The following is a 21726-nucleotide window of genomic DNA, read 5'->3' as shown; positions in this document are numbered from 1 at the left end:
AAAATTTTGAGTTAACTTTGTTAAGAAAATTATCAGAGTATATACAATTGCAAGTTAGCACCTTAACACCTTTTCAATTATTCCTTTTAAAACTACTCATCTGAAATCTACCCATTGATACCCAGTCTTCTGGCAGTATTTGTGCCAGAGGCAGTAGAAATACTACTGTCAGAGGAATTCTGCTTTATAGAACTGAGTTTCTATAACTCAAACTATTATAATACCAATTATTCACACATGAATACATTTGCTTGCCTTCTGAATTGCTGAACTCTTCTCTCTATAATCTTCACATAACCTCTACAGATTTGCTAAGGGGATCCTCACTTCAGTTCTAGCTTCTTTCTGGTTTACCTTTTTGTAAATCATTTTTCAGAATTTTTAATGGCAACAAATACCTCTTTGACCACGACTCACACACAACATTCCACTCGGGTTCACATGAAGCTAATATCAAAAACAACCCTTCCCCATTCTTATTTTTCCCTAAGCTGCACAGTTTATGCAGATGGCATTTTTTAAAAGTGTGATATAATACAGTGTAATTAACCACTGAATATAAATTTACTCTACATTTTGTTAAGCAGTAAGAATTTCTCAATTCTTCCACTCCTAAGCTGAGACACCTTAAGTGTCAGCTGAATGATCCCTAAACTTAAGGCAGACAGCATTTCCTCCAGAGGCAGCTTCCCATGTTTTAAAAGTAAATTCTGTACTTACTTCAGAAGGACTAGTCCTGTAGGCACAAGTTAAGTAAAATGAAACCTGTAGCAGACTTCTAGAAATTCTCACCCGCTGGCAGGTTCTGCCTTAAGACTCCCAAGTCAGATACATCAAGTAATGACATCTCCTGGCAAAATAAGCGCCCTTATCTAGGGGTGCACAGCAACCCTGTTCAGAGCAGAGTACAGTTCTTGTGTATTAAAGAACAGCGATGGTCAAAAAACCCAAAACAACACAAACAAAAAAAAATCTCAAATCCTTCCCACACTCCTGAAGTACTTCTGTGAGATCTGGAGGTAACTGTCACCTTTCTGTTTCGTATGGTCTCAGGAAAACACATCTCAAACAGCAGCTTCAACGTTCAGGTATACACTGCTGCTGTCCCTCAAATCCTGCAGTACGGTGACAGAACTGCAGACTCTATAAAGTTAACAGTTGGAAAAGGCAGCAGATATAATTACAACATTCAAAGATTGTCAGTCATTAACAAGCAAGTCTGCTTGCCTTAATGTGGATGAACTCTAATGAGAAGATGTAGCAGTCAAAGCAGATACATTTTTGTTGAAATTTCTGTAGTTTGCCTACTACAGTACACAGAGTGCAATACAGTATTAGTGGAGGCTAACAAGTTCACTTTATGCTGCAGAAAAGACCCTTATATGCCTCTATATTGCTTAAAAGTCCATCAAAGAATGTGAATCCTCTGTCATTAAATGATAAAACGCACATCCATCAAACAGTAGATTGTCTGGTTTTACCTTTATTTCATAAAGAATTCCTGGGGATTAAAATCCAAAGGAGATTCTCATGGCAAATAAGATCACCATGGATCTAGATTTTGTGTCTGCAGTACATTCAAGAACCTCTTGAAGCAAGGCATGCGTTTCAAGTTTTTCTTCCATGATCAAAACCCTAAACTTCTTTCTGATGTCTTGTGTGTAAAGTAACTCAAAGCCTTGAGAAAGCATAGCCATTTGTGCTCTTACGCAGCATCCAGGATATCTATGTATTTGCCACAGTAATTTAGCTGCTTCCAGTAGCTCCACATTCCTTACACCAAGGGGCACTGAATAGTCCACTTGAAAGTCTCTCGAGTTTTTAGTCACAAAGTCCCAAACTGCAGTCAGAGATAAGCAGTAAGAAAGAACAGAGCACAGTTCCACAATGGCTTGAAAAGCAAAATGAGGTGCCAGCTTCCACTAACAGACAAAGCCATTCTCCCTCCAAAGCCAGCTATAGCATTTCCACTACCTCATTTGTACTGGCACTACTGTTCCTGCAGTAAAACAGATAAGGGAACTAAATCCCTCTGAAACATTATGGGTTTTTTTTCTAGGTTAGTTTTCAACATCTTTAGTTCCCCAACTGAGCTTTCCAATTCATGAATGATGGTGCTGGCATAGGGGAGATGGTGGGAACATGCAACCAGTGAAAAGGCGAGACTGCACCTTTAGTAGTAACCTGCAAGTTTGACCAGCTTGAAGTGACTGTGAAACTAACCCCTAAAAGTTATGTCATTTTCTTCACCTAGATGGAAGGTGCTCAAGGCACAAACCTGACAAATACATTAAAAAATCAGTATGCAACAACTTAACATATTTATTATCTTCATCAGCATCTATAACATTTTATGTTATGTAAACAAATACTTGAAGAACCTGGGCACTTCTACTCAACAAGGAGGAGTCAAGTTCCATAATAAGGAGATGAAGTACGTTTCAAAAAAGAAATCTTGCCTGCAGTATCCCCAGCATTTCCCCCCCAGGTCAATTGCTTTCCCCTACCATCCCATACAATGAACTCAACTCAAGCTCTTGCCAATATTTTTCACAAAATTCTCCCAATATAGAATCACAGAATCATAGAATAGTTTGGGTTGGAAGGGATCTTTAAAGGTCATTTAGTCCAGCTCCCCTGCAAGGAGCAGGTTTCTCCCCACTCCAGTCGAACAGGACACAAGATATATCTGAGGTGTGCGTGCCATGGTTGGCCAATGCAATGTTTTAACTGATCAGCTAACGTGGCCAGGCAGAATAGGTAACTACCATTTTCAATCTACAGCCTCTTCCTTCAGTAGATGCGTAGATTTATCCAGCTACCGATTTTCACAAAACCTGCAGGAATCTAGTCTTTCGGTCCTAAACTCCTGTCAAACCCATCTGAACCCAGCTAAGTGATTCAGAAGTTATTAGGGGAGCAGAGATGGACAGAGAGCACAGGTATTATTTTCTTGGGAAACCAAGCTAAAAATAGAATTTACATGAAACCAGAGTAATCATGTTAGTAAAGTACACGACAAGACAGTCACATAGGAAAATTAAAGAGAAAAAAGAAGTCAAAAGAGAAGCGACAACCAGATTAATATCACCTGCAGAGATCAGTTTTATACTTTCCACCTGTATAGATCTGCTCATTTTCTCTCTGCTGAGTAGCTTTGTACAACAGCAGCTATTACAGCTATTTACATAAGGACTACTGAATGACACCTTCCCTGCTGCAAGAGAACCACGAACAATCACAAGTTTCTCCTGCAACTTCACAAGCACAGAAGAGGCTCCCACTCTAAAATTACTTTCAACAGAGTTTACAGCATTCATTTATTGCACGTGTCTGAAAGGCTCATGGCTGCTGGTTGGTTTCTGTGTCACAGAGGTAAAAATAGGAAAAAAAAAAAAAAACACCAAAGAAAATTGAAGTTAAGAAATGGGTAATAAACACAAGAAAATAAAAAACTTCTGCAGACAAAAACTTTATACCACATCTTTAAACAATTTAAAGCAAACATTGACACAGTTTTCAAATGGGGGGAAGGAGTAAGATATATCTAAAAGATCTGACAACTGGTTTTTAGTACATCACTTGTGCAAACCACTTAGGAGAAAGAAAGTATTTTAGAAGAACTCATTAACAATTTTTTTTTTTCTTAAACGTCTCTCTTTTTACCATGTTTATAAGAAAGGTGTTGATAATGCTTTCAGGAAAACCTTCTTAAGAGACGCTGAGCAATCTTGCATTACTGAGTTAGAAAGGAGATTAAAAACAATAGAATATTTTTAAAAGTCACTGATCGGGTAAACTGTAGGACCCTCTTTGCCCTCTGTCAGAGAAAAAAAAAGACATTTGATTAATTCAAGAGGCAGGTATTTAATAGTGATGAAAGAAAATTTCTTTGCCACTAGATATCAGAGTGCAAAAGTTTGATGGGATACCAAAAAAGAATGGGCAGTCTGGATTTATTAGAACTCTCACAAATTCATTAAATGGCGTTTTAAATTAGAAGAATTGCAAAGCCTATGGGTTTTTAAAGAACTCCTAAACAACTCAGAATTTGCTAAATTGGTATTTCATTCAAAATCAGGCATGAAAAAAAAAATTCTCAAATGTTTGCAACTGCCTTTTAAAGCATCTAGTCGAAGCCAGCACCAGATACAGAAGGATCAAACTACTCTCCATCCAGAATGCAAACTCCTACGCTACCCAGAACAAAATGATAAAGAACCAAAGAGAAATAGTTGTCTCAGCTCCAAGTAAAAATGTCCTCAGAAAATCATTTTTATCCTATTTTTCAAGTTATAGTACTTGCCTCTATCTCAAGTGAGGACTAATCCAAGTCAAATCCCTTTTCTGGAGAGCAGGAGGAGAAAAGAAAACAGTAGCAAGTGTAGGATTTGTGACAAAACATCAGCAGCTACGAGGATTTTAACGTTAGCATCTGGATGACTGTTAATGTGCCAGTATCCAAATTCTGAATCCAAATTCAGAACTAGTCCAAAAGGCAGAAAATAGTTAAAATAATAAAAACCATATGGCATCTGGTCTGCCATGTCCCTTGATAAGGGATTACTGCAGTCATATGAACGCCTGAAGCACAGCAGACACCACTGTATCAGAGAACTCAAAGAAAAGAGACTAAACAAATGAAAATCAGACAAAGACTGAAAATAAAATTGTTTTTGAAAAAGCTTATAAACAAAATACCTTTTCTTTCTAAAAATCTTAAAAAAAAAAAACTCCTGCCAAAACAAAACCTCCTTTCCATCATAAAGCAGAAACACATAATTTTATATGATAGCAAAGATCACCATTTAGTAGGGGAAAAAAAAAATACTTAAAAAAATCACAAAAAGGCACACAAAATATTATTTATTTAGAAACTACATCATTTTCTGCAGTAGTTTTTTATATCCTTGCTTAATCTCCCTACAGTTCTTTCTATAGAGACCACTAATCACTTTGATTATTGGGCAATGTTAGTAGTGTGTTTACTTCATATTTCACAAAATTACTTTCATATAAAACTTATATTTTTAATGCTCCACATAACACAAAGTATTTAAAAATTTTTATTGGCTCCAAATACTATTTTGACAACTATCATATTTATCATACAGCATAAAAGATATCTTTTCTATGAAGAAAACGTAAAATATGCAGTCTATCACCACAATATGTTATTGTTAATTACTGAAAAAAAAAAAAGATAAGAATGTAAAACCAAATATTCCCCATACAGTTTATTTATATGTAACACTAAAAGAAGCAACTGCAAGACAGTAATCTAATATGCAACATACTCCATCTACTGGCAAAATAGAGCAGTAGGACAAAGTTCTACTATACAGCATCCCAATAATTAAACAGATTGTAATGTTTTATGCACTAACATATATCTAAACCACTTAGAAATTATTTATTTACCAGACACACCAAACTACACATTGCTGGTAGTTTCCTTTTAGACACACATACACACACACAAAGGAGAAAAGAGACCCTTCTCATCCATGCTCAGTGACAACAGGTAGTGGGCCCAGATTGAAATACAAGACATTCAAATCAAAATTAAAACGGAATCCTTGTGAGAGTGGCCAAGCACTAGAAGAGGTTTCCCAGGCACGTCACGGAACCTCCATTCTTGGAGATATTCAAAACACAACCAGATACAGCCTCCAGCAATCAACTCTGAGCAGGGGCACTAGACTAAATGATCTCCAGAGGTTTCTTCCGCCCACAGCAACTCTGTGATTCTACGAGCACACAACTACTTATATCAGGCTTTTGACCTACGTCTCATTCCAAGTTCCCACCAGAACTCTTGCACTTTTCCCAAAATACACAGTCAACATGGAAATATTTTAAGTTATCTGTTGCAGAACTCTCCCAAATGGATTTTCAGCAACTTCTAGTAATTCAGTACTTGTAAAACTGATCTATACTGTGATACAACATCCATCACCAGTGCAACGGAAATGGAAGCTGCAGATTAAATCTAACTCAGGAACGCATATCACCATGCCTTCAAATAGAACAACTATTTTCTGTGACATTTCTGATAGCCCATCTAGTGTAATCGAATGAAAAAAAACTAAAATACATTAGAAAAATAAATAAATCACAAAATAATAAGTAACTAAATAAAGTTTCATACAAAATACATCATTTCAGAAAAAAAAAAACTCAACACATTATAAACTAACTCTCATTCTCTATCGTACTAGCCCTGAACAGTAAAAAGGGCTTTAAACTGGGGAAGGCTGCTGCACTGTCTGTAGTCCACTCTGTTTTTAGAGAAGATGCTTGACATTAATTTCCTTCAGGGTTCTCAAGTGTTTCATCTGAATTGACCTTTTTGTAGCTGTTTTCTAAAATACTGTAAACAAAGCTCCTAAAAAATTAATTTAATCAGGAAAATAACGTTACAATTGGGTATTTTTTCCTCAGATTTATCTAAGGAAACAAATTAATTCAGGTTCAAACAGCAGAAAAAATGGGAGGTTTTCAGATTTATTAATTGGAAAATACAGTTTTTATCCCGTGTAATTAAAATACAGAAATAATCATCCCTGTTACTCTGCTTGTATAATACATTTTAGTATTTAAAAAAAAAAAAAAACCACAACTTAGTTTTTGACCATAAAAAAAAAGTCTCCACTCTACCTCCAAAATAATCTCTGTTCAGAAACCCCTTCTCTACACTTGTTTCTTCAATTTAAACAATCACAATCCACCATACAATTTGCTGCTATACGACCTCCCTACAATCTGCTCAGTTCTGTTCTCACTTTACTCCGGCTTCTTCCTCCAAACACCCTAAGACTGCATCTCTTCCTAGTTTCTTGTCTCTACTGAGCTTACCACATCAACCTTAAGTGTGCCCACTTCAGTTCCTTCTGCAGATTTCCAATAGCTAATCAACTCCTGGTTCTCCTTCTTGGTTACTAGATGCATCACATCCCTCCTGGACTAGCTACCTTTCCCAGACTCAGCCTTAAAAGGCAGATTTTCATTTGATCATAGTCCCAAACACCACTAAGCCTCACATTTTCTTGCCTTCCAGTATAAATCACCAAAATACTGCAGGAATGGTGCCTTAACACTAGCTTCTTTTCCGTTGACGCACAGCAATGCTGGCAGTTTCCTTCAGTGGATGACTCCAGTTTTCAAACGACTGCCACTGCATCCACAGCATTAAGTGGAGAAGACAGCAGAGGTACCAGAGCTTCTTTTTATACAAGTCACCAGTAATGGCTATCTCTCTTCTCAAGAGACATCCAGCTTGGCGGTCTATAAACCCAACGTCTGCTGCAGAGCCAGCAGAGCCCGAAAAGTGCTCTGTAGATCAGCTAGAGTGAGAATCTCCACCTTGGATTTCACTGGAAACTGAAAAAAAAAATTTAGAATCCTTTTCCTCATCTCTCTGTTTTTGCACAAGCTGCCAAATGAATGAAGAACAGCTTGGATTCACATGATCAGTTTATTATATAACAATTTTTTCAAGCCATAACTCTGTGCAATTTACTTTGATTCCTTTAATGGAAGAAATTACAGCTTCAGGAAATAAAACTATATACCTCTAATTAATTAAACTATTTGACATCAACACTATCATTCATATAAAAACAAAGTTCATCTCTGGGCAGTTATCACCATGCCTAGAACTCGTTCTCATCAAAGAAAAACACCATGGAGGAGAGCACAACGACCAATGAAAATCTGTCAGCTCCAATCTATCAGTTTGCCTATTAAGCAATAACTGATAATGCTATTAATAATATATTAATAATGGATTCAACATCTTCATCAGGAAAGGCATGCACAACTATCAGTATATCACATTCACTTTCTCTTATAGTCTTTGTTTATGTATTTACCTGTTCTAATCAACTTACTGCTTGAAAACAATTAGCAGTGCGTCTGATTACCTCGCCACAGTTAAACAGTCACTCCTGACAAATCCAGAGATTGTGATCAATTAATTGGACTAATCCAGCAGGCTGCAGCAAGACTATCTTAGCATCCTCCAGTAACGGGTAAGGACTATTGAAAACCAGGGGCCATAAAGAAAAAGAACAGTCACATTTGTAATCTCTCTACTAACTTTTACCACAATACTGTATGTACTGAAGATAGGAAGTGAATAAATACAGTGCATGTGAGGGTATGTAGCAGCACGTATGTACCTGTGAATACACACATAGCTAAACAAATCTTAACACTTACCAAACAGACAAAAGCAATCCTCTCACTGGATCAGATTTTTCTTACACTGAAAACAGTCTTTTACCAAGAAAAATGTAATACTAGTATTATATTAGAAAACCAGCTATTCTTTATCTCAAAACCAGAAATCCTGCTTCTTTATAACTTCCTGGGCAGAGATTTCATGCAGTCAGAAAAGAGTATTTCCTAAAGTTTCACTGTTTCATGCCTAAAATTACTTCTGGAAATAATCAGCAAACAGTAGTAGAGACATATTTTAATTGTTTGCCATTTAAGTATCTCTAATTTTGCACAATTACCACCCAAGGTACTCACATGCACATTTATTCGCAGAGTTGGGCCACACCGCCATTGTGGGTTTCTGTTTGTTCCGCAAAGCCTCTTCAACTCTAGCTTCTGTTTTTCGCACAGAGGAACCATGAGGATTTACTTGTTCTGCTGTTACTGATAAGCCTGCACACAGAAGATAACCATACCTATTTAAATAAACCAAGCTGCATAAAACGACTGAATTTTAAAAAAAACATGGAATACCTTGCTGCAATAAGAATACATCAATTAATATTTAGCTGGACATTCAAAACAAAGATTAGAATCAAGAATATTTGTTTTCTACTGACAAAATAACTTACTGGTTGCATGATCTTAAAACTATCAGCTCAGATGGCTTAGAAAAATACAACTGTCTCACACGTGAGTCCCCAAAGATTGCACTCTTCTAACCACATTTGCTCTATAAAGCAAATTCTTATTGACAGTTTCAATTTTTCCTAATTTTAAACAGATGATGTAAAATAAGTAGCAATTCACAATGGCATTGTATGCCATAGAAAAAGGAGTATCTTAATAAAAACCTTGTATTGTAACCATGATCTGTGTTATGTTAAATTGATTCATTTTAGAGTCAATATGAGCTTTTAGATTAAGAAAATGCCATTCTGCTTTATAATTTTTTATTATTACTGTCTGTAATATAAGTTCATCTCACAGCTTCTACTATTTCAAAGAATTTTAAACAAAACTAAAAATACAAGCTTTCATATTGGTTAAACACATTTTAAAGACATAAATGAATCTCTGAAGTTTCGCATTAGTGAACTAGAATTTCCTATCTGTTCACTAAAAAAGCCCTCAAATTGTCACACCACATTTCTAACAATAACCAGAACCAAGTGATCAAGAGCTGACAAGAAGGTCTAAAACTAGATGGATGCAGAAATTAAAAGATTCACAAAGGAACTCTCACCTAACAGTTAATAGTCACAGCATAACTGTCTAGATACCATTACAAATATTTTAAACTGCATATCAAATACATTTAATTACTGAAAACATCCACCACTTCTACCTTGTTATCTGCTAGTTTCAACAAAAAGCTGCAAATTCCAATAATCTAGCATATATTGTTCTTAATTAATCAACTTAGAACTTGTTATCCTTAGACTTACCATCTTTCAACAACAGCACCTCATTTCAGTAGTACAAGAACAAGAAATTCTTAATTTAACTTCCAAATACTAATTTTATTATATAGTTTATCATTCTGTTAGACTGTAGTACTTCTTTTGAGACTGGTCACCAGTCTCAGTACTAAGTAAAAATGGCAGATCTGTCAAAAAACCAGAGAAGTTGTGGAAAAAGAAAGTGATGTAGAAAATATCTTCCATTTTAAAACTATCTAAGATTGCTAAACAACTTGCCAAGAGAATTGTGAAGAAAATGGACATGGAGCTTTTTAGCCTTAACTCTCATCTTCAGTATCCTGGAAATAAATGAAGAGCTAATACATGGCACAATTCAGAAAATCAATGGCTTTTCAGCTGGGTGAAGATTAAAAAGCCTACAGTATGTGCCACCTGCCTTTCAGACTCTTCTGCGATTCCACACAGAAACACTTGGTAACATTTCCAGAGAATCTATGAGAAGTCTCACGCAGATCAGCTCGCTTGATTCCATCCAAATCGTATGTTGAATGTTGAAGTCTTTCCAAACGTAGTCAAGATCTAACTGAGTACAGGGCACGTTCTTTTCGTCAGAAGACAAATTTCCTTTCTGATGGCCACAGACACCCACTCTGACTCAATCTGTGACTGCAACACTACCTTGACCTCTTCTGATAGAGCATTAATACAATCCAAGGACTGCTAGCAGGTTCACATGATACATGTGGACTTTTTTTACACCTGGACGTCCGGCACTTTTAAAGGATGATGAAAAGAGAAGCTTAGGGTACCCTCAGATGAAAAAAGCCTGCTGTGCATCATACAATGAAGCACATTCACTGTGACTTCAGTCTCAACATTCATTTAAGGTCTTGCTTGGACATCTCTTGTTGATGTTAAAAAGAAGTACTTAAGGGTTCAAATCCCCACCACTTTGTCTCATACACTGGTCAGGCAACAAGGCTGGCTGCCTGATTCAGCATGATTTCATCAGGTAACTCCACCTAGGCAACCAGCCTTGCATTTAGGTGACCAGTTGCACAAAGCTTACACAGTTTTCCTCCAGTATTTCCTCATTGAAACATTCCATTATTTCAAAACATACTCTAATTATGAAGCAGAAGAGAAGGAGGAGGATCTGCTTCTATATCTGACCATCTGGGAATCAATCCAAAGAAGAAACCAGAAATTCCTGAATAACATTGTGGACATCCAGTCAAAAGAAGAAAATGCAAGTATACACCTTTGTCATCCCATGGCCAAAATGTTCCAAAACAGGGTATGTGTCAAAGTGTAGACCAGCAGATGCACTGTGCTTTTGCTGATCTGCTGTCTTGGTGAACATATTCTGTACGGCAAGACAGGAGTAATGGCAAGACAGATCAGCATTCACATCCCTTCTACACATTGCAATGACCAGTGCCAAGACTCCGTGTCTGAAGTGCCATCTTTCTGATGTTCTACATAACAATCTTTGACAGAATTCCTGATGCAGGAACAGGACAATCTCTTGTGCTTGCCTTAGAGTATGAGGTTTCCTCAGACCTCAAGAGGCTAATATATTTTTCTTAATTCATAACCAGCCAATCTAATACAGCTTCTTCCGGGCATTCCAAACCTTCTGTCCTTTTTAATCCAGTAAGTGATCTCAGTCTTCCGCATTCTGCAGCTGGACCAGCTGCAGCTGGACCAGCTGCAGAGCTCATTTGCTCTTGAAACCACCACAATGTGGTCCAAAAGCACGAGCATCTTTGAAATGTGACTTGCAGGTATCTGTGACACTGTAACAGTTTCCATGCTAATGCACAGAATGCACTTTGAAACCTGTCTATTGTTTTATGTGAGCTATTGTTACTCACAACCAACTAGTACTGCTAGTTACTTACCGATATATGAAGGTCCACTAACCAGCATCTAACACCAATAGTATCATCTTTTTCTGATTTAACAAGTTCATTGCATGACACCATCAGCCTTAATTATGCTTCTGAAAACCCACCTCTTTTACAGGGTCTGAAAGTTTTGCTCACAGAAATATATATTACTTGGTCACTGCCACAAAGAGAAGGGCAGCATTCCAGTTAGCTCTTGCAAGACTTGCAAGGAGGGATGTACACGCTATATAGTCATTCTGTAACAAAGAGCTCTTACAAACAGTTACTTTAACCTCAGAAGCAATAACCTTTAACAATCATGGGGGACTCATAATGGATAATTAACTGAGCATAGCTCTCAGCGTGGCACTAAGGCCAGAATTGTGAATATTCTTATATTTCTAATAGAAAAGTACAGAGGAGAAATGAAGGCATTATATTAGTTCTATTTTACAGTCAGAGTGAATTACAATTGGTTCTCTTATCCACAATTCAAGACACACATTGGAAGCTTGTAAAGAATTAGACAAAAAATGCATGACTGAATGGGAAAATAAAAGGAACTGTATCCATTTAAACCTGAAGAAGAGAAAGTCTACAGATATTGCATAGTTCAAAGAAATTTATTAATAAAGAGTCTTCAATCTACTGATAGAAGTATTTCAAGAACCAGCTGCTATAAGTTACGACCAGCCAAATTCAACCTAGAAATCAAATAATGCAGTTTTTTACTAAAGCAGGCAGCAAAGCAGGAAACAACTAGCCAAGGCAAAGCTGAAACTATTGAAATCACCAATCCGTAAATCAGCACGAAATTTTGTTCTAATGTTACAGTTCAGTGATTTTCAACCTTTTCCAATTTTCAAAACTTTAAAAGTTTTCCATGGAGATACAGAATCTTTCACACAAACACAGCCCTACTGGGAATATGTTTGGGCTTTTGATTACCTTTTGTAATCACTTTAGAAGCTGTCTGCAGACTTAGAATAGAATAGAAAAAAAACAAACAAACAAACAAACTTGGAGACCTGTGGACTACAAGTTGAAAACAACTGCACTAATTTAAACAAAAACTAAGTCAGTGATGTCCTCCAATTTAGAGGGCTACATCTCCTGATTCTGGACTATTAGATTGTCAACCTCGTGCTCCCCTCGATGCAGATGTAATAGTTGTTTCTTCATGCAAAAAAATCAACTGATTATCACCAAAAGTACACCTGTGCTGAACTGAAAATCCAGTGTTTTAAATCCCATTCTCCCTCATCATGTTATTACAATGCATTACATGGTATTTTTAGAATACAGCTCTGGTTCCACAACATCGTCAATCAATACAGCAATCCCAACATTTATCCATTCACTATGTACCACAATACTTTCTGTGCCAACAGGCAATGCACCCTTCTTTTGTAATGAAGGATGGTGTCTTATCAGACCAGCTCACACAGTTGGAAAAGTGGACAAGTTTCAAGTTCAGTCATCCTTTAACATGCACTGCCTCTGTGTGTGACATACTTTCCATATTTCATCTTAAATTTAAATATTTATATGGACATTTGTAAATTGTTTTCTGTCCCATATATGTTGTGTTAAAATAAATGAAGTTAAACATACCTCTTTTTCTTCTTGCTTCCTTGATTTCTTCACACATCTTATTAAATTCTGGATCCAACTCAGCAGCAATGATAGCATGTGCAGTGTCCTTCAAAGTACAAGCTCTATGTCTAATTATTTTATCTAGAAAACAGGACAGCACACTTGTTAATTTTATCACAGCTATGTAAATTCTTCAACATCTCTATGTTGTTCTGTATTTTGTATTACAACATTGATACAGATAGAAGTAACTGGGAAATACTACAAATGCGTGAAAATGTAGATGGATTGACGCCACAGCATGCTCAAAAATCACAACCTAGTTATTTAAGAGATACAGGAGTTTTCAGAAGCACAAATTATTACTTTAATCAATAGTGCCATTTATAAACAAATGCAAACAGTGAATGATGAACACATCTAAACCAACTTGCAACCTTAAGAAACTTGCTAGAATCAGCAGGTATACCAGTTTCTACCGGCAGATCTATGTATAATGGAGTACAGTGCAGAGAGTCCCAAAAGTAACAAGAGACTTGTCCAGGAATTAATTTACCCCACTGGAGTCTACAAACATTCACACAACTACACTGCCTGCAAAATCACACTGGACATCTCCTGAATCAGTAAGGTAGACCTAGCTTGCTTATATTATTCCCTTTTTAAAAAAAAAATAATAATAATAATCTTAAATTATTGCTTAATTTGTATTCAACAACTGCTAGAAAATTGAAAATTGTGCTAAAACAGATTACTTTATTGCTTATATTGAATAGCTATTTCTCTTTTTAATCCAGTCAGAAACATTGGCAAGAAACAAGCCTCGAGTTTGCTACATTTTCACCTCTATTGGGGGAACAGGACACAATATTGCCCACGCTGAAAGTCTAAACCTGACTCATGAAAAAACATCTTTTCAGGGAAGACCACTTCCCATACCTTTGAAACACACAAAGGAAATTATTCCAACACTGTTGAAATCTGAAAGGTAATTGTAACTTAACAAGTAAGCGTGGAGAAAACTGACATCTAGAACGTTGCTTTTTAATGAAACCTACAACACACATTGTTTGCTTTTAGTACAAACATGTTCAATTTGTCAATTCATCTATATGGAATTACTTTTTACAGTTGATGGAGGTACTTCAACAGCAAACATCAACATTAATGTCTGCAATATATTACACAATTAGCAGAGTTAATCTGTTTTAATAGTCACTAAAGACAACAATCAGGAATATCAGACTATACTATATCTAGTTGATGCATGAGATATTTGCAAAGACCTCACAAAATAAAAGATTTCATAAGCAAGAAAAATATAGAAAATCAGGCTTTAACCTGGTAAAATGATTTCACAAGATGTAATTAAAAACTTTTTAATGCCTTGAACTACACCTGCTGATGGACTCACACTTCCAAGTACAGCTTACATTAAATACAACTACATTAAAGGGGGGCTTTGTTGTTGTTTTATTGATGACGTTGCCAATGGAAAGGCTTCATTTTGGCAATGTACACTGTAAGGCGGCCCTAACAAAGAGGATATAAGATGTTCTTTCCTTAGTTTTGAGTGTGAACAGCTTTTACATGCACTTCCATCTGCAAATTCCATTTTAATTGAAAGCATCCCATCACACTTTGTCAAGGCAATACCTTCTAATCTCCCATAATCAGCTGCAACTGGCTTCCTTGCCTGATGATTTATCCTGTTCTATTTCTATCCCCAAGTACACAGTTCTTCATTTCTGTGGGTGAATTTCACGTTCAAAGCCAATGTGCAAATAAAGCAGGGCACTGCCAGATTGTGTGCAGGATTCTCTACAGAGCTCTCCAAATTACATTGGGGTTTTGTTGCATATACAAAGTCTATTCACCAAAAAGGAGCTATCAAATTCAAAAAGGAACTACAAAATGTAACTTATTAGAAAATAACTCTGAATGCTGTAGTCCTCCTGCCATTATAATGTCCCCCAGCACACCACATGCCTCAGAATATTAAAAGCACAGACCCTTAGGACACGCTTACCCTAATTATCACATAGCATGCAGTTTATTTAAATGTCTGAATAGTAACAAAATATGCGATTAAACACCAGGCTTTGGGGTTTGGTAGGTCAAAATGAAGTAGGTCCTTACCTCCAGGGTCTTTGTCTGGATTGTACTCCAATGCATTGCTGCAGATCAGGTCAATATCTGTTAGGAAATCCTTGGCTGTTAAGTAGTTGTGTTTATCAATTTTGGTTATTACTGTTGAAAGGTCCATTGGCTCTTTGATAACTTCAAGGTAATCTGAAACCTATAAACAAACAGCATATAGAAATGACACAGGACCCTCTGCATTCCATTTGAACATTGGTAATTTCACACCTTTATACTCTTATTCATTGCACATGCTTAGCTCTAATACATTAACTAAACATTTTGATTTCTAAACAAATTTAAGTTGAAAACAGAAGTTTTATGAGACAAAGAACAGGACTTCCAAAGCTACTTTTTCTCCAGTAGCTCGCCAATTTATCTTTCAAAATTAATGTTTTTATTATAAAATGGTTACTAATTATAAAAAAAAAAATATTTTTTTGAGGCAAAGCATTTTAACATGTATTTTTAATTTTATTTAGATGGATTTTTTTTCCTTTCTTTGTTTTGTACAGTCTTATAGCACAGTCTTGGGCTAGAAAGGCAAAAACAATCAGTCTAACTCAAAATGAAAAATTAAGGAAGCGTTATATTGTTCACTTTAAAGGTAAAGTTCTCATTAAACTGTACAGTCAAATTATCAGTTTTTAGATATCTCCTACTGAATAGTTCTTCAATCAGCCATTCAACAAAAAAAGTCAGGTTTTATCGACTGAAGACATTAAGACTGACTGTACAGAGGGCAGGCTAAGAGAAAGCCTTGTGTCAGAGTTCATAGCTTACTGTAAGTCTAACTCGTAACTGGAGATTTAGCATCCACTAGGGTACACTAAAAACTATTTAATGTAATTAATGGTACCATAAGGGGCTCAAGCTTGACAGTCAAATGCATCAGCACAGCTGCTGTAACAAAGTTCAGCAAAAAAAAAAAAAAAATCTATGAATTTGTTATTTACTTCAAGAAAAAAAAAAAACAAAATATACTTGAACATTTCAATGTGACTAAGATTACAATCAAATATTGGCAGCCTCAGAAACAGTATTAGGTTTTTTTCCTTTTGAAATCACCCACACATGACAGTTGCTGCCAAAATATTGAAGCGTTAAATCCATATTTATATCAAGCCATAGTGACTCACTCAATTTTTTAATAAAATACCTCTAGACATTCATACAAAAATGTTGCCACATAAACTACTTCAGTGGACAGCAGTCTGCCCCCTAATTCCTTAAATATACACATTGAAATTTATGATGACAAATGAAAATGGCAGAAATTCTCTTTTTGTCTCCCTCTATGGAAATATGACGACAATTGGTTCAGTGGAAAGCCACAGGCTTCCTTTTCTTGTTAGCACATCATCAGAAAGACTCTTCAACTGGAAACTGTAAACATTGCTGCTGAATTAGTCAGGAAAATCCTTGACTTATCAGGGATACACAAAAAGCAGCATTCTCTGTAATGCAAGTAGGAGTGGAACAAACTTAACAGATTTTCTAAGAAAGTAAAGTAGACAGGCTTTTGTAGAAAAGGAAGGATAGTCCTGTGCTTAAACACACCAGGTGGGACAAAAAGGATTACATTTAATTTCTAGTGCTGTGAGATACCAGCAGGAGTTTTGGCAAGTCTTTGAATAGCAAATTCACATTTTTATTCTCTCCATCTACAAAACAAGGATGGTAATTTGTTCCTTCTTCACATGCCCTTTAGACCACAAGTTCTTCAGGGAAAGAAACTGCCTTTGCTACAGGTATGAAGAGTTTCCTACAATAACGGACCTCCTAAGCAGTTTCATAATAAAAATCAAACTGTTACTGCTCAGACCATGCTCACACTGTAAGTTGCCACGTTAAAGAGCTCTTGATAGTCTTTCAAAAACAGTCAAGTACAAAACACTACTTTTGGAAAAAAAAGTACTATTTTATAGTACTACAGTACTATTTTTTCCACTACCACTTTATGGAAAGCTCAAATTAGGGGAGGACTGCATGGGCCCAAAAAAGATGCCTGTTCCACCCCACAGGGAATTTACACTGCAAACCTGCTTTTTACAGTGCTGTACTTTTAATGTCCATATTCATCTCATAACGTCTTCCAGAAGAGATGCTTCTCTTCAGAGCAATTAAGATTTTTCCTAATTAGTAAGCTTACAAAGCTTGCAGTGGGCCAGCATTTCACCTCAAAGTCAGGCCAAACAAAATCCTACTCATACACCAGCACCTGAAAATAGATTTGCAGATCAAACTGTCTCATCAGTTAGGTCTGCACACTCCGTAATCAACCAGTTAACGCCTTATAATGTGCTACCATCTGTGATAAATGGCATCCACAAGCATTACTGATGAAATTACTCAACAATACTATTAATGCTGAACACATTACAGAACACAGATCACTTTCCCAAAATCATCATCCTTGTGATTATGATATTGTAAAAGCTTTTATTAAAGAATTATATTTACGGTTGCAAATATTTCAGGAGTGCTGGTAGGGATAGGAGTGATGGCATTTTCAAATGCTGATTTCAGTCACAAAAAGAATGCATAAGGTTTTTCAGCAGGTCACTGGTATAGCCAAAGAACATGCCCCAACTCCTTGCATCACAAATGATGAGGCTGTGACTATCTCACCACCTAAAAACCAGCATTTTAGCCTGCAAAGATCATGGATCAACCATCTATTTTTCTTTTTGATTTATCAATTTCCTTTTTTGAATTTATATTCTTTTTCTAATAGTTTCAACTTCATTGTTTGCACATTACTGAAACAAGACCTCTTCAATATCCACCGGTTTGCTGAAGATGTTAAAGCGTTTGTCTGTGGCCAGCCTCTTGGTAACATCCCTGAGAAACAACCGCAGCTCTCTCAAAGTGTTCTCTTCCTGGTCCTCCATTCGCTGTTTTTCTGCTTCTGACAGCTCACGGGCAGGACACGGCAGTGCAAGGGGAAGAACTTCCAGAGCACGAAGAGCTAGGGAAAAAAAACAAGAAGTCAGATAACAGAAATATTAACAACACACTGGCTCCTGGGATTATGCCACTCCAAATTTCATCATACATTTGAATCTACTTTATCGATCTAACTACCATCACATCCTTAACCCCACAGCCCTCCAATTTCCAAGGCTGACAGCTGTAATGCACGAAATTTATTCTGGGCACTGATTAATGCTGTCAAATGTTAATTACACTAACTGTCATTTACCCACACCTTTTGAAAAAGGAAAATATCACAAAATAAAACATTCAGATCACATTATTATTAGTTTTACAGTAATGTAGTTTACCAGCCTGTTTCCTTCTTGGTGGGGGCATTGCTGCCTCATCAAGAATTAACCCTTTGAAAAATCGCAACCTGTCTTCTTCACTTGGTCTTTGAATATAAAAAACCTCCTCATATTGGATTCTGAAAATACATTTCACCTGAAAAAAAAAAGACGTAGGAAAATTGAGCTTCCACTCAAAAATACATTACTAATGACCATATTAAAACATCAGTCACAAACTTTTCAAAATTGGTCACAGAAGCGAAGATACACACCACACAAAGCTGTGTACACAACCTAGGGAAAACAAATACTTGTAATTCTCACTGAATTTTCTGTAACAACTAAACTTGTAGTATTCCATGATCCTAACAACGGCCATCTCTGCAGTGAAAAGAAGAGAAAGGTCAGGAGGAAAAAAAAAAAAAAAAAAGAAAAAAAAAGAAAAAGAAAAATCAAAGAAAATGTTGAGGAGAAAAAAATAGGAACTCCCTTCCCCCATCCTGAAGCTCAGAAGATGTAAAGCTAAAGGTCAGCCTTTTAGACTAGATCTGCATCTAATTACACTGGAGTAATCTGTCAAAATGAACAACTGACAAAACGAACAATTTTGTCTTCTCAGCAAAGTAGCACAGAAATTATGAAAATCAGTAATATGGACTTACATCCGTCATTAAATAAAGTTAGAAACATTTAATTAATGTTACATCTTTAATTTGACATATTTTAAACTACTTTAGAAAATCAGTGCAAAACAGAACATTTTTTACATGATCAAAACATTCTGAAGAGCACATTCCTCCCTAACAACACCTCGTTCCGCAATAAACTTACCTCTTCAGGCAATTCACTATACATGGACTCAGAGGTAGACAGCAGAAATATAGGGGAGAAAGATGGTATATCTTGCAGCAAAGTTAGAAAAGTAGCTCTCACAGTTTCACTGATAGCTTCCCACCAATCACCAATATGAGGCATGTAAACAATACTTGGTACTGTTCTTCGAGCTTCACGAAAGATCTAATTAAAAGAAACAGTGGTGTGTAAACTAAGAAACTAATTGTTATTATCACTTGTGAGTAATTAAATTCTTGTGGACTAGGAAATGACTCGTGTTTGTGGTCTTTTACATACAAATGTTCCAGTAAAATAATATTATGTAATGATAAAGGCTTTCTAAACAAGTGTTTGACTGTTAGCTGTATCATTCTATTATTTTACATCAATGTGCTAGGGAGACTACAAAACAACTGCTTGTCATGCATGTTTTAAAAACTTGGTATGACTGAACAATAAAAATGAAAATTAAACTGGTTTGCAATCCATGCAAAAAAAACACCACAAAATGTTTTGAAACCTAAAACATTTAAAACTAAGTAAGTGAATCTAGAACCACAGCACACCAATTCATACACGAGCTACTAAAGTCAAAATCAGGAACCAAACACCCATATTAAGCTTACTCAACATTAAGTATGTGACTGAGGGGGCAAGCTAAAAATGTAATTACTCTCACTAGTCAGCAGAGAGATCTCAGTCACACTCTAGACACCTCCTTCTTTTAAACATGAAAACAGAAGGAGCCTATGAAAAACTGGCTTTTCAGTTACATTCCAGTTTATACTGATGCAACTAATCTGTTCCAGAATTACAGAATTTACTCATTATAAGACAATCAGACATGTCACCTGTGCACAAGATTCTTCAGGCGTTTTGGCACTGACTGAATAAAGTGCTGGCAGATCTAGCCTGTGTACAGAGAATTTTTCAAGAGTGTGCAATAGTGCTGGAGCAAGGTGCGAAGTCTGACCCGAACCTCTCTCTCCAGATAGCAGTAATCTTGGTCTGTAAGAGGTTGGCTGGTGATAAGCTGACCTGCAACAGAATAACAGTTACAAAATACAATTAACATGCCAATGTTATCAATGAATGGATATATATAATACTTTAGAATCCAAAAAACTTTCAGTAATTGTTAATCGTTTCTTACAACAGCTTAAAAAGATTCAACTAATTCTAGTATACCTCAACACGACTCCAAGTCTCAGTAACTCGAATTTTGTCTAATCTTTGATTTCACAACTTACTGCAAACTCATCTGTGCAAAGCTATGCACATACTAAATTCATTAAAATTTTAATTATAACCAGTTTACTTAAAACTAATTCATTGATCATACAAAAATACAGTAATGGACTTCCAGTGAAGATATACATTTAATCATGTCTAGCTCAGCTCTAATTACTAATGCATCTCTTCATTAGCCTCACAAATCCCAGGTCAATCCATTCATCCCTTAAAGTGCTACCCAAGACTTTCAAGAACCACCTAACATTTCAATCCTTTGTTCCAGAAACAGGACCTGAAGTAGGACTGCATAAAATCCCTACTCATCTTCTATTCTAGCATATTCATACACTCTATTCAATAGATTTCCAGACAGAAGAAAGATTTTAAAGGAAAAACTGCAAAGGTAAACTTATGTTTTGTTTTTGCTGTTGAGAAGAAATCTTAAGGCATCCATACAAGGATTTGGTGGTTTTTGTGTCTGTTTTGGGGACAAGTGAGACATGAAGACAGAAGTATTAAGTTTTTCCATTAATAGCCTTTTCTATTTGTAGAAAATTGATTACAAAACAAGAAAAATTTTCAATTTATTTGCATTTTCTCTTATTAATGCATTTTTATCTGCACATCAGTCAGCTTGAGGAGTGAAACAAGCCTGGCTGGTTTTACTTCAGTTTCAATATTTTGTAACAGCTACAAACATTGCTGACATCGGCTTTTCAGTTCTGGTGGTGGAGGCTACACGTACAGATAGCAATCAAAAATGCTCAGAAAGATAGATTAAGGGAGGATTACATGTTTTACAAAAACAAACATACTCTTCAAGATTATTTTAATTAGACACATATCCACACAGATATATATCATAATTTTGGTTTGGGGTTCGCCCTCCCGCCCTCACAACAAAAAGCTTAAATTTGGCATTAAAATACTTGACTATGTACGTCAAATTATTTAAGTTAAATCTTTACTTTTAAGCGTAATTTTCCATAAATGCTGTTCTGGTATCACTCTTCAGCACAAAAACTTTAGCAGTCTTCCACAAGATGGCTCTAACTAAACAGTAGTACTACCGAGCAGTTTTCCTAACCTAGTTTTAGTTTATTTAGCAAACTT

General features: G+C 36.1%; 1 protein-coding gene across 4 annotated transcripts in view; it reads right to left on the bottom strand.

Moving 5' to 3' along the window:
- ATAD2B (ATPase family AAA domain containing 2B) overlaps window positions 1-21726 on the bottom strand; it is a 79320-nt gene that overhangs the window by 13211 nt on the left and 44383 nt on the right. For 3 of the 4 annotated variants that reach the window (XM_086743231.1, XM_086743233.1, XM_086743234.1), the window contains 7 exons: window positions 20232-20418; window positions 19378-19563; window positions 18565-18700; window positions 18052-18248; window positions 15275-15434; window positions 13154-13276; window positions 8539-8676 (listed from right to left, as the gene is read on the bottom strand). In XM_086743231.1, coding sequence (XP_086599357.1) covers window positions 8539-8676; window positions 13154-13276; window positions 15275-15434; window positions 18052-18248; window positions 18565-18700; window positions 19378-19563; window positions 20232-20418 — 1127 coding nt within the window. The remainder of the gene's footprint in view (window positions 1-8538; window positions 8677-13153; window positions 13277-15274; window positions 15435-18051; window positions 18249-18564; window positions 18701-19377; window positions 19564-20231; window positions 20419-21726) is intronic. The other variant, XM_086743232.1, reaches the window with a different exon arrangement.

Source organism: Chlamydotis macqueenii, chromosome 3 (genome assembly GCF_036417535.1).
Source record: "Chlamydotis macqueenii isolate bChlMac1 chromosome 3, bChlMac1.mat, whole genome shotgun sequence".
Lineage (NCBI taxonomy): Eukaryota > Metazoa > Chordata > Aves > Otidiformes > Otididae > Chlamydotis > Chlamydotis macqueenii.
The sequence above is the reverse complement of the archived record's forward strand: the minus strand, read 5'-3'. Positions and strand labels throughout refer to the sequence as shown.